A 14,170-nucleotide genomic window follows, 5' to 3' on the forward strand; every position below is an offset into this window, starting at 1 on the left:
TGGTTCACAGTTGGATGCAATACTTAAAACTGTTACTGTGGGGAAGGGAGTTTTTTTGCCTCAAGATTAAGTTCTAAGGGTAAATTTTAAGCTTATTACCTTTTTGTTCTTAATAAGGAATAGAAACCTAATTCTTCCCCAAGTAATATGTTTCTAATTGGAAGCTTTCTTCAAAATGGAATGAATTCAAGCCATTTAAGAGGTCAAAACCAGCCCCCAAATTCGCATGAAGGTGCGGCCCTTATTCCAGCTTAGCTGGTAGGGGGTAGGTTAAGATTTTTCTAAAGTTATTTGGTTCAATTCGGTCCAAACTCCTTAGATTGGGGTACAGAATAGGTTTCAGAGTAAGACCGCCTGTGAGAAGTCTTTTTCTCTCTCACATATTCCAGCAATCCCAGTAAAGGCTCAGACTTTCCTGAAGTGTGTTTCAGACCTGGAGTTATCTGGGGTATTCATACCAGTTCTGTTTCAAGAACTGGATCTGGGGTTTTATTCAGAACTATTCATTGTCCCAAAGAAAGAAAATCTTTTGAATTGTCATGTAAGAGTACCATCTTTCAGAATGGTGATTATAAGGTCTATTCTGCCTTTTGTTCAGCAAGGGCATTATTTGCCCACAATAGACTTACAGGATGCATATCTTCATATTATCTTTCATTCAGATTATTTTCATTTTCTGAGATTCTCTTTTTAGACAAGCATTACCAATTTGTTGCTCTTCCTTTCTGGCCTAGCGACAGCTCTAGGAATCTTTTCAAAGGTTCTCTGTGTTTCCTTATTTGGACGATATCTTGGTACTTGCTCAGTCTTTTCGTTCTGCAGAATCTCATATGATTCAACTTCTGTTGTTTCTTCATAGACATGGTTGGAGGATCATTTTACCAAAAAAGTTCCTTGATTCCTCAGACAAGGGTCACCTTTTTTAGGTTTCCAGATAGATTGTGTCAATGTCTTTGTCTCTAACAGACAAGAGACAATTTATATTGAGTTCAGCTTGTCAGAACCTTCAGTCTCTATTATTTCTTTCAGTAGCTATATGCATGGAAGTTTTAGGTCTCATGACTGCAGCATCGGACTCGATTCCTTTTGCTCGTTTTCATATGAGACCTCTCCAGTTTTTAATGCTGAATTAATGGTGCAGGGATTATACTAGGATATCACATTTAATATCCTTGAATCCCAATATTCAACTATCTCTGACTTGGTGGTTAGATCACCATCGTATAGTTCTACTGGTCTCTTTGGTTCATCCAACCTGGACCGTGATCACAACAGATGCAAGTCTTTTAGGTTGGGAAGCTGTCTGGGGATCTCTGACCGCACAAGGGGTTTGGAAATCTCAAGAGGCGAGATTTCCAATCAATATTTTGGAACTCTGTGCGATTCTCAGAGCTCTTCAGTTTTGGCTTCTATTGAAGAGAGAGATGTTTATTGGTTTTCAGACAGACAATGTCACAACTGTGGCATATGTCAATCATCAGGGTGGGACTCACAGTGCTCAGGATATGAAAGAAGTAACTTGGATACTTGTTTGGGCAAAATCAAGCTCCTGTCTAATTTCTGCGGTCCATATCCCAGGTATAGACAATTGGGAAGCGGATTATCTCAGTCGTCAAGCTTTACATCCGGGAGAGTGGTCTCTTCACCCAGATGTGTTTTTTCAAATTGTTCAGATGTGGGGGCTTCCAGAAATAGATCTGATGGCATCTCATCTAAACAAGAAACTTCTCAGGTACCTATCCAGGTCCAGGGATCCTCAGGCGGAAGCAGTGGATGCAATGACACTTCCTTGGCGTTATCAACCTGCTTATATTTTTCCGCCTCTAGTTCTTCTTTCAAGAGTAATTTTCAAAATCATCATGGAGCAATTGTTTGTGCTGCTGGTGGCTGCAGGTTTTGGTATATGGATCTTGTTCGGATGTCCAGTTGCCAACCTTGGCCACTTCCATTAAGGCCAGAACTTATATCTCATGGTTCGTTTTTCCATCAGGATCTCAAATCATTAAATTTGATGGTATGGAAATTGAACGCTTAGTGCTTAGTCATAGAGGTTTCTCTGACTCAGTGATTAATACTATGTTGCAGGCTCGTAAATCTGTGTCTAGAAAGATTTATTATCGAGTTTGGAAGACTTACATCTCATGGTGCTCTTCTCATAAATTCTCTTGGCATTCTTTTAGAATTCCTAGAATTTTACAGTTTCTTCAGGATGGTTTAGATAAGGGTTTGTCTGCAAGTTCTTTGAAAGGACAAATCTCTGCTCTTTCTGTTCTGTTCCACAGAAAAATTGCTAAACTTCCTGATATTCATTGTTTTGTATAGGCTTTGGTTCATATCAAGCCTGTCATTAAATCAATTTCTCCTCCTTGGAGTCTTAATTTGGTTTTGTAGGCTTTACAGGCTCCTCCGTTTGAGCCTATGCATTCTCTGGACATTAAATTACTTTTTTGGAAAGTGTTGTTCCTTTTTGGCCATCTCTTCTGCTTGAAGAGTTTCTGATTTATCTGCTCTTTCTTGTGAGTCTCCTTTTCTGATTTTTCATCAGGATAAGGCGGTTTTGCGGACTTCGTTTAAATTTTTACCTAAAGTTGTGAACTCCAACAACATCAGTAGAGAAATTGTTGTCCCTTCTTTGTGTACTAATCCTAAGAATTCTCTGAAGAGATCCTTACATTCTTTGGATGTGGTAAGAGCTTCGAAATATTATGTTGAAGCTACTACAGATTTCAGGAAGACTTCTAGTCTGTTATCTTTTCTGGTTCTAGGAAAGGTCAGAAGGTTTCTGCCATTTCTTTGGCATCTTGGTTAAAGCTTTTGATTCATCATGCTTATTTGGAGTCGGGTAAATCCCCGCCTCAGAGGATTACGGCTCATTCTACTAGGTCAGTTTCCACTTCCTGGGCTTTTAAGAATGAAGCTTCTGTTGATCAGATTTGCAAAGCAGCAACTTGGTCTTCTTTGCATACTTTTACTAAATTCTATCATTTTGATGTTTTCTCTTCTTCAGAAGCAGTTTTTGGTATAAAAGTACTTCAGGCAGCTGTTTCAGTTTGATTCTTCTGCTTATAATTTCATTTTTTTTCATTATAAGATTAAAACTTTTGATTTGGGTTGTGGATTTATTTTTTCAGCGGAATTGGCTGTCTTTATTTTTATCCCTCCCTCTCTAGTGACTCTTGCGTGGAGTTCCACATCTTTGGTGTTTGCTATTTCATACGTCTTTAGCTCATGGACTCTTGCCAATTACATGAAATAAAACATAATTTATGTAAGAACTTACCTGATAAATGAATTTCTTTCATATTGGCAAGAGTCCATGGGACCCACCCTTTTTATGGTGGTTATGATTTTTTTGTATAAAGCACAATTATTCCAATTCCTTGTTGATGCTTTTTGCTCCTTTCTTATCACCCCACTTCTTGGTTATTCGTTAAACTGAATTGTTGGTTTGGTGGGTGGTGTATTTATAGGCATTTTGAGGGTTGGGAAACTTTGCCCCTCCTGGTAGGATTGTATATCCCATACGTCACTAGCTCATGGACTCTTGCCAATATGAAAGAAATTAATGGTGGTTATGATTTTTGTATAAAAGCACAATTTTATTTCCAGTTCCTCTTTTTTGTATGCTTTTTTACTCCTTATTTTATCCTGCCACTACTTGGCTATTCGTTAAACTGAATTGTGGGTGTGGTGAGGGGTGTATTTATAGGCATTTTGATGTTTGGGAAGCTTTGCCCCTCCTGGTAGGATTGTATATCCCATATGTCACTAGCTCATGGACTCTTGCCAATATGAAATAAATGAATTTATCAGGTAAGTTCTTACATAAATTATTTTTTATATATAATATTTCAAGAACACACATTGACAATAGCAATTCTTCATGTGCACTAACCCAACAGCGCTAGTCTTAAGTTGCGATCCCCGAAGCGTTACACATATTTAACATTTCTATGTTCTTCACATAGAAAATAATGTACTTTTTATTATTAAATATATATTTCTATACATATCTCATACTCCTAATGTAAAATACATATATATACCTATATATCTTTAGGAATAGATATATAGGTATATATATATATATATATATATATATATATATATATATATATAAATATATATATAAATATATAGAAGGAGAAAGGGTTTCAACATCGCAAATAATTTCTATACTATAACATGAAACATAAAAAAGCAATAGGACATATAAAAAACAAATGCAAAATGACAAAACCAATGTAAAAAAGTCAATAAAGATAGTAATTATCTCTATATAACTGATGATTCCAATGTAGAAATTAGATGGGTTAATATTCCCCTTACCAGAATATACCTCAATCTAATGAGATAAGTTGCCGCAACTGGTAGAGGGTGATGCAATTCCAGTGTGTATATATGAAGATCAGTGTCGTGCAATCCACCTCTTGGAGTAGGTGTTCTTCCGTGATTTTTCCTCCCCAGGGATATTATAGAAGAGAGAAAGGCTGATATAGTGGTGGATGGCACAACACTGTTCTTCATATATACACACTGGAATTGCATCACCCTCTACCAGTTGCGGCAACTTACCTAATTAGATTGAGGTATATTCTGGTAAGGGGAATATTAACCCATCTAATTTCTACATTGGAATCATGAGTTATATAGAGATAATTACTATCTTTATTGACTTTTTTATATTGGTTTTGTCATTTTGCATTTGGTTTTTATATGTCCTATTGCTTTTTTATGTTTCATGTTATAGTATAGAAATTATTTGCGCTGTTGAAACCCTTTCTCCTTCTACATTTACACATCTGAACAGGTGCGAGTGTTTTACTAACACCTGCTCTATTTTTTATCACAATAGCTGCAATTCTTTCTTTTTCAATACTGGCGCATATCTATTAGTGCTTTTTGTTATCATTCCAGTGATCTGGTCTGTAACATTCTACTTGCCCTTTCATATATATATATATATATATATATATATATATATATATATATATACAGGGAGTGCAGAATTATTAGGCAAGTTGTATTTTTGAGGATTAATTTTATTATTGAAAAACAACCATGTTCTCAATGAACCCAAAAAACTCATTAATATCAAAGCTGAATAGTTTTGGAAGTAGTTTTTAGTTTGTTTTTAGTTATAGCTATTTTAGGGGGATATTTGTGTGTGCAGGTGACTATTACTGTGCATAATTATTAGGCAACTTAACAAAAAACAAATATATACCCATTTCAATTATTTATTTTTACCAGTGAAACCAATATAACATCTCAACATTCACAAATATACATTTTTGACATTCAAAAACAAAACAAATCAGTGACCAATATAGCCACCTTTCTTTGCAAGGACACTCAAAAGCCTGCCATCCATGGATTCTGTCAGTGTTTTGATCTGTTCACCATCAACATTGCGTGCAGCAGCAACCACAGCCTCCCAGATACTGTTCAGAGAGGTGTACTGTTTTCCCTCCTTGTAAATCTCACATTTGATGATGGACCACAGATTCTCAATGGGGTTCAGATCAGGTGAACAAGGAGGCCATGTCATTAGATTTTCTTCTTTTATACCCTTTCTTGCCAGCCAACCTGTGGAGTACTTGGACGCGTGTGATGGAGCATTGTCCTGCATGAAAATCATGTTTTTCTTGAAGGATGCAGACTTCTTCCTGTACCACTGCTTGAAGAAGGTGTCTTCCAGAAACTGGCAGTAGGACTGGGAGTTGAGCTTGACTCCATCCTCAACCTGAAAAGGCCCCACAAGCTCATCTTTGATGATACCAGCCCAAACCAGTACTCCACCTCCACCTTGCTGGCGTCGGAGTCGGACTGGAGCTCTCTGCCCTTTACCAATACAGCCACGGGCCCATCCATCTGGCCCATCAAGACTCACTCTCATTTCATCAGTCCATAAAACCTTAGAAAAATCAGTCTTGAGATATTTCTTGGCCCAGTCTTGATGTTTCAGCTTGTGTGTCTTGTTCAGTGGTGGTCGTCTTTCAGCCTTTCTTACCTTGGCCATGTCTCTGAGTATTGCACACCTTGTGCTTTTGGGCACTCCAGTGATGTTGCAGCTCTTAAATATGGCCAAACTGGTGGCAAGTGGCATCTTGGCAGCTGCACGCTTGACTTTTCTCAGTTCATGGGCAGTTATTTTGCGCCTTGGATTTTCCACATGCTTCTTGCGACCCTGTTGACTATTTTGAATGAAACGCTTGATTGTTCGATGATCACGCTTTAGAAGCTTTGCAATTTTAAGAGTGCTGCATCCCTCTGCAAGATATCTCACTATTTTTTACTTTTCTGAGCCTGTCAAGTCCTTCTTTTGACCCATTTCGTCAAAGGAAAGGAAGTTGCCTAATAATTATGCACACCTGATATAGGGAGTTGATGTCATTAGACCACACCCCTTCTCATTACAGAGATGCACATCACCTAATATGCTTAATTGGTAGTAGGCTTTCGAGCCTATACAGCTTGGAGTAAGACAACATGCATAAAGAGGATGATGTGGTCAAAATACTAATTTGCCTAATAATTCTGCACTCCCTGTATATATATATATATATATATATATATATATGTATGTACAATAAAAAGTATTGTAAGTGAAGAACATTTGAATGTAAAATATTTACAGTAAATATACAGTAAAACACAAATACTTAAATACATCTGTACAAACACATATATAAAGAGGGTGGCGGTGCACCAGCTAAATCCCAATCAGATAATATAATGGATAACCCTGAATATCTAAAAAATAATGTTTCCAGGGGTGCAAGGGGGTATAATAAATATTAAGAGAAATAAAAGGAATAGCACAATCTATTAAGGGGAATATAGGAAAGATAAAGCTATCAGCGCAGGGGGTGGTGGCTACTGCAGACATCCCAACTCTCCTTGAAGTTCAGGGAGTCTCCCTGATTGTAATAGCGGCTCCCTGATGCCAGCAAATGGAATGCAATGTCCCTGAAACTCCAAGTACCATGATCCAATGTGGCCAAAATTCAGAAAAGTGTTTCTTTAAGGAATGCCTTTAGTTACTGGGACGTTATAGAACCCTCAAAGCATGCATCAGTAACCAAAAAGTCCCCACTGATTTTAATCAAATAAAAACAAAAATACTACCTTATTTACTGCACGTAATTAAACTTCGTATTCTAAAATATTTAAGCATTCAACAAGCATACGATCACTGGAAAATAGGTTTGTTTTATGTGGGTGAGCAATAAAGCAATTTTTTTTTTAATGTGACTTTAGCGGGAAGCTACTTTAATGATAAGTCTCTATCTTATTTAGGGTTTCAAGGTGTCCAATATATTACTGCGAGGGTGGGGGTGGCGGCGCAGTAGCTAGTGAAGCCACCTCCCTGAAAGTAGTTTTTGCTGGTTGGGATGTCTGCTACTGGTCAGAGAGAAACACAAACCCCTCTCCCAAAAACACTGTATTGCTAGCAGATGAATTTACAAAAAGCAGTATTTAAACAATTCATACATATAAACTTAAAACAATAACTAAGTGCCTATATAAAATTGGTACCAATCCTCCAATGGCCATCGAGAAAGACAAAAAATTCCCTTTTAATCAAAAGAGCTCAAAACAATTATGATTATAGTAATGGGATAAGGTGACTGATGTCAGTGTCTATAAGCCTTCATAGATGAAAAAAAGAACAGCTCATATGATACTCCCATACTGTATGCTTATTTCACATCAGAGTCTCTTTCACATAGAGTCCATGCCAAATAACACACAATATTCCAAGCAAGTGACAATGAGCACATAAGTAGCAAAAATAAAGCAGCAGGAAATTTCGGAGAATGTTAGCTAGCAGGGAAGCAGTTCATGCAATGCACAGACAGGTTAGCAATGGAGCGACATTTAGGCAGTCCATGCAATACAGACCATCCGTAAATATGGACATTGAGTACAGGTTCCCAGATCACAACTAAGTATTTCTCACTTGCAGGGTATGACCTACTGAGGGCTTGCCCTCGCCTAAGGGACCCTAATGATAAAGCGAGAGAGAGGTTAGGTCTCACCAATCTTCATGGCTGTACCGAGGCCATGTATATGTTGATTTGTTTACGGCTATCCAGGTCATTAGCGTTCCCCCTGTATCTCCCAATGTGGATTGCTATTGCTGAAACTTTGTAGCTTGGTCTATGTGGCCAGTATGGCATGCAGTCATCCAAATGGTCAGAGTGGATTAGGATGCTTGACTGGCCTTGCCGAGGTAGTAAAGCAAAACACTACACATGCTTCGCCGCTGGGGATACTCAATGCGGCTTTTTTAAGGCGTAACTTTCCTTGTGGTTTGTAATCCCTCCCAGAAATTTAAGCTGTGTTTCAGCTGCTTCCCTGCTAGCTAACATTCTCCGAAATTGCCTGCTGCTTTATTCTCACTGCTTATGTGCTCGTTGTCACTTGCTTGGAATATTGTCTGTTATTTGGCATGGACTCTATGTGAAAGAGACTCTGATGTGAAATAAGCATATGGGAGTATCATATTAGCTGTTCTTTTTTAATCTATGAAGGCTCATAGACGCTGACATCAGTCACCTTATTACTATCATCTATCATCATCCTTTTTGAGCTCTTTTCATTTAAAGGGGATTTTTTGTGTTTCCCAATGGCTTTTGGAGGATTGGTACCAATTTTATATAGGCACTTATCATTTATTGTTTTAAGTTTATATGTATGAATTGTTTAATAAATACTTCTTTTTGTAAATTCATCTGCTAGCAATACAGTGTTTTTGGGAGCGGGGCTTGTGTTTCTCTCAGACCAGTAGCCACCACCTGATAGCTTTATCTTTTCTATATTCCCCTTAATGGATTGTGCTGGCATAGGGCATACTGTTTTTCTCTTCCTTTTTGTTTTCTCTTCCCTTTTTTTCTCTTAGTATCTTTGTATCTTAGTATCTTTGCCTCAAGATAAAAAATCTAAGTGCAAATCTAAAGCTTCTAACCGTTTTCGTTCCTTTCATCAGAATAGAGAACAGAAAACTGTTCCATCCCCTAAAGCCTCTGGCTCTAATTGGAGACCATCTCCAAATTGAAATAAATCCAAACCATTTAAGAAACCAAATCTGGCCCCTAAGCCTGCGTAAAAGTGCTGCCCCCAATAAAGTTCTTCTGGTGGGGGCAGACTAAAACTGTTTCAAGAATTTTGGGCAGATTCTGTCCAAAATCAGTGGATTCAGAATATTATTTCTCAGGGGTATTGAATTGTATTCAGAATAAGACCTCTCGTGGGAAGAAGATTCTTTCTCACCCATGTACCAAAGAACCCAGTGAAGGCCCAAGCATTTCTGAAATGTGTTTAAGATCTAGAACTTTTGGGGATGATTGTCCCAGTTCATCCACAGGAACAGGGGTTGGGTTTCTATTCAAATCTTTTCAGTGTCCCAAAGAAGGAAAGTTCTTTCTGACCAATTTTGGATCTGAAAACTTTAAATTGATTTGTAAGAGTCCTGACTCAAGATGTTGATTATAAGGACCATTTTGCCTTTTGTTCAGCAAGGTCACTTTATGTCCACAATAGACTTACAGGATGCTTACCTTCACATCCAAATTCACCCAGATCATTATTGATTTTCTTACCAATTTTTCGCTCTTCCATTAGGCCTAGCAATAGCTCAGAGAATATTATCAAAGATTCTTGATGCCCTTCTATCTGTAATCAGAGAGCAGGGTATTGCGGTGTTTCCTTATTTGGATGATATCTTGCTACTAGCTCAATATTTTCATTTAGCAGAATCTCACACAAAACAACTATTGTCATTCCTTCAAAGACATGGTTGGAGGATTAATTTACCAAAGAGTTTCTTGATTTCTCAGACAAAGGTCAACTTTTTAGGTTTTCAGATAGATTCAGTGTCCATGACTCTATCCCTAACAGAAAAGAGACGATTTAAATTGGTTTCAGCTTGTCTAAACCTTCACTCCCTATCATTGCCTTCAGTCCCTATCATTGCCTTCAATTGCCATGTGTATGGATGTTTTAGGTCTCATGATTGCAGCATTGGATGCAATCCTCTTTGCTCATTTTCATTTGAGACCTCTACAACTTTGCATGTTACACCAATGGTGCAAGGATTACACTCAGGTATCACAACTGATTTTCTTAAATCCTGATGCACAGCTTTCTCTGACTTGGTGGTTAAACCACCACTTTATTCTTCAAGGGGCCTCCTTTCTTTGTCCTACCTGGTCTGTGATCACAACAGATGCAAGTCTTACAGGTTGGGGAGTTTGATATCCTCGAGAGGCGAGGTTACTAATCAATATTCTGGAACTCCATGCTCTATTTAGAGCTTTTCAGACTTGGCCTCTATTAAAGAGAGAACCTTACATTCGTTTTCAGACAGACAATATCACAACAGTGGCACATGTCAATTATCAAGGGGGGACTCATAGTCCCCTAGCTATGAAAGAAATATCTCGAATACTCTCTTGTCTAATCACTGCAATTTATATCCCACGTGTAGACAACTGGGAAGCGGATTATCTCAGCCGTCAATCTCTACATCTGGGGGAGTGGTCTATATCCAGATCTATTCTATTAAATTGTACAGATGTGAGGCCCTCCAGAAATAGATGGTCTCTCGTCTGAACAACAAACTTCACAGATACCTCTGAAGCTCCAGGGATCCTCAGGCAAAGATGTTAGATGCTCTAGCAGCAATCTTATGTGTTTCTGATAGCTCCAGCATAGCCACACAGGATTTAGTATGCGGACCTTGTTTAAATATTGAGTTGTCTGCTTTGGCCTCTTCCTTTAAGACCAGACCTTCTATCCCAAGGTCTGTTCTTCCATCCAGATCTCAAATCTCTATACTTAATGGCATTGAAATTGAACTTTTAGTCCTCAGTCATAGAGGTTTCTCTGACTCTGTGATTAACACTATGATTCAGGCTCACAAGCCTGTTTCAAGGAAGATTTACCATTAGGTTTGGAAAACATATATTTCATGGTGCTCTTCTCATGATTATTCCTGGCATTCTTTCAGGATACCTAGGGTTCTTCAAGATGGTTTGGATAAAGGTTTGTCTGCCAGTACTTTGAAAGGACAAATCTCAGCTCTTTTTGTTTTATTTCACAAAAAGATTGCTAAACTTCCTGATATTCACTGTTTTGCTCAGGCTTTAATTTGTATTAAACCTGTCATTAACCCTTTAAGGACACAGCTTTCAGTTTGCTCAATTATTTTATGACGGAAAAATTCCGTCATATGTCCTTAAGAGGTTAAATCTATTTCTCATACTTGGAGTCTAAATCTGGTACTAAATATTCTAAAGGGCTCCTCCTTTTGAGCCTATGCATTCTTTGGATATTAAATTACTTTCTTCGAAAGTGTTGTTTCTGTTGGCTATCTCTTCTGCTAGAAGAGTTTCAGAATTGTCTGCTCTCTCTTGTGAGTCTCCTTATCTGATTTTCCATCAAGATAAAGCAGTTTTGCAGACTTCTTTCAAATTTTTACCTTACGTTGTGAATTCTAACATTAGTAGGGAAATTATTGTTCCTTCCTTATGTCCTAATCCTAGATCTACTCTTGAAAGATCTTTAAACTCTTTGGATGTAGTAAGAGCTTTTAAATACTATGTTGATGCTACTAAGGATTTTAGGCAGACTTCTGTTCTTTTTTATGGTTCCAGAAAAGGTCAGAAAGCCTCTGCCATTTCATTAGCATCTTGGTTAAAACTCAATTCACAAAGCTTATTTGGAGGCAGGCCAATCTCCGCCTCAGAGAATTACAGCTCCTCCTTAAACACCTCACCTCTTGGCTATGTGTTAAACTGAGGTATGAGTGAGGTGGGCGGGTTATTTATAGGCTTTTGATGTCTGGGAAACTTTGCCTCCTCCTGGTAGGAATGTATACCCCATCAGTAACAAGCTTGTGGACTCTCGCCACTATGAAATAAATGAATGTATCAGGTAAGTTCTTACATAAATGCACAAACCACCGCGATAAACCCCTTATCGCTCTGGCGCAAAAGTATGCACTCCACTTGTAATCTGCCGCTATGATGGGCAAAAGAAGATTGGAAAAAAGTGTTTCGGACAAATGAATCTAAGTTTGAGATGTAAGGATCAGAAATAAAAATATTTGTGGGATGCAGACCAAATGAAAAGACGCTGGAGGATTGCTTGACGCCACATTTCAAACATGTTGGAGGCAATGTGATGGTGTGGTGGTAAAGAGGGAGATTTATACATGGTCAAAGGGAACTTGAAGAAGGTAGGTTAGCACTCCATTTTGGTTCACAATGCCATACCCTGTGGGCTGCGCTTGATTGGAGACAATTTCCTCCTACAACAGGACAATGACCCAAAGCAGAGCTCAAAACTATGAAAGAACTATTAAGGGAAGATGCAGTTAGCTGACCGTAACCCTATTGAACTGTTGTGGGAGCAGCTTGACTGTATGGTACGTAAGAAGTGCGCATAAAGCCAATCCAACTTGTGGGAGGTGCTTCAAGAAGCAGGGGCTGAAATCTCTTCAGATTACCTCAAAAAATTGACAATTCGAATACCAAAGGTCTGCAAGGCTGTAATTGCTGCACGTGAAGGATTCTTTGACAAAAGCAAAGTTTGACGGACATAGTTATTATTTCACTTACAATTCATTATTTCTAACCTTGTCAATGACTAAATTTCCTATTCAAACTCAATTCATGTATGTTTTCATGGAAAATAAGAAAATGTTTGAGTGACCCCAAACTTTTGAATGCCAGTTTATTTATATAAATAAAAAGAACACTCTGTCTATGTTAATTCAATAAAGCTTTTTGGAAAAAAAATAAAATAAAAATAACACACGTACATACACACACATATATACCACATATCTACAACCACCCTGTAAAGGGGTTAAACATATAACCCTTTTGTGGGGGTTAAACACATATCACTGAAGGGTCACTAGTTTTAAAATTACATGCTATAAGAAACTAGAGCATGTAACTTTTTAACTATTATGGCCCTCTCTGAAATTCATAATTTTCTGCAGTTATAAATTAAGTAGTTTTAAAGGGACACTAAACCCAATTGTTTTCTTTTCTTTCATGAATCAGATAGAGCATACAATTTTAAGCAACTTTCTAATTTACTCTTATTATTATTTTTTCCTCATTCTCTTGCTATCTTTATTTGAAAAAGCAGGAACCTAAGCTAAAGAGCCGGTCCATTTTTGATTTAGCACCCTGGATAGCGCTTGCTGATTGGTGGCTACATTAAGCCACCAATCAGCAAACTCAACCCAGGTTCTCAACCAAAAATGGTCCGGCTCCTAAGCTTTCATTCTTGCTTTTCAAATAAATATAGCAAGAGAACAAAGACAAAATGATAATAGGAGTAAATTAGAAAGCTGCTTAAAATTGCATGCTCTATCTGAATCATAAAATAACAAATTTGGGTTTAGTGCCCCTTTAAATAACAAACTGTAGTCTTGAGGCAGATATGCTTACACGCAGCATAAATAAGGCAGATAGAGTGTAGAGTTTTTTGTTGATAGAAACATTCTTTAGTTTATTAATTTATAATATATACATTTGATTAACCTTTGTGATTTATTGCTGAATCTTGATTAAATCCTCATAAAAAAAAAGCTTACCCTGTTCATTTTAATAAGAATGCAGGGCTGTCCAGATGCGAAGCCAAAGGTTGGATCATCTTTCCCAGAGCAGTTTCCAAGCATGTTAGTTGTAAACTGACAGGCAAATTTATTGCGGCCAGAACCCGACAGCAATGAATTTACATCCATGACATTTGTGCAGTTTTTGTTCATCATCTCTTCTTGCTTTGTTGTGGAATACACTTTGCATGAGAAAAAAATAAAAATTAAATGTACACATTTCCAACACAAAAACACATTTTGATGGCAGAAACCAGAAAGCCCCATATACTCTACCCTAATGCATATCCCAAGCTATCCTGAGTATTCATTAACAGTTCTTGCATGACTTTGTCCTGAAGCTGTAAATAAAGGCAAAATAGGAAAGTGAAAAAACAACTTTTATCATGTGTACCCCAATTTTACTTGCCTGTCAGTAATATAAGGTTAAGGACAAATGAATCCCAAAATGTTCTTTCATTATTGAGATAGAACATACAATTTTAAACAACTTTCTAATGTACTTATATTATTAATTGTGCCTTGTCT

General features: G+C 37.6%; 1 protein-coding gene across 1 annotated transcript in view; it reads right to left on the minus strand.

The window, feature by feature from the left end:
- Positions 1-13,824, minus strand: part of LOC128644229 (potassium-transporting ATPase subunit beta-like) — a gene marked incomplete at its 5' end in the record, with an annotated part of 30,365 nt that extends 16,541 nt beyond the window's left edge. The window contains one exon of the mRNA XM_053696919.1: positions 13,622-13,824. Within this exon, the coding sequence (XP_053552894.1) occupies positions 13,622-13,824 (203 nt within the window). The remainder of the gene's footprint in view (positions 1-13,621) is intronic.
- Between the last annotated feature and the right edge of the window lie 346 nt (positions 13,825-14,170).

Source organism: Bombina bombina, unplaced genomic scaffold, assembly GCF_027579735.1.
Source record: "Bombina bombina isolate aBomBom1 unplaced genomic scaffold, aBomBom1.pri scaffold_823, whole genome shotgun sequence".
NCBI classification, from domain to species: Eukaryota; Metazoa; Chordata; class Amphibia; order Anura; family Bombinatoridae; genus Bombina; species Bombina bombina.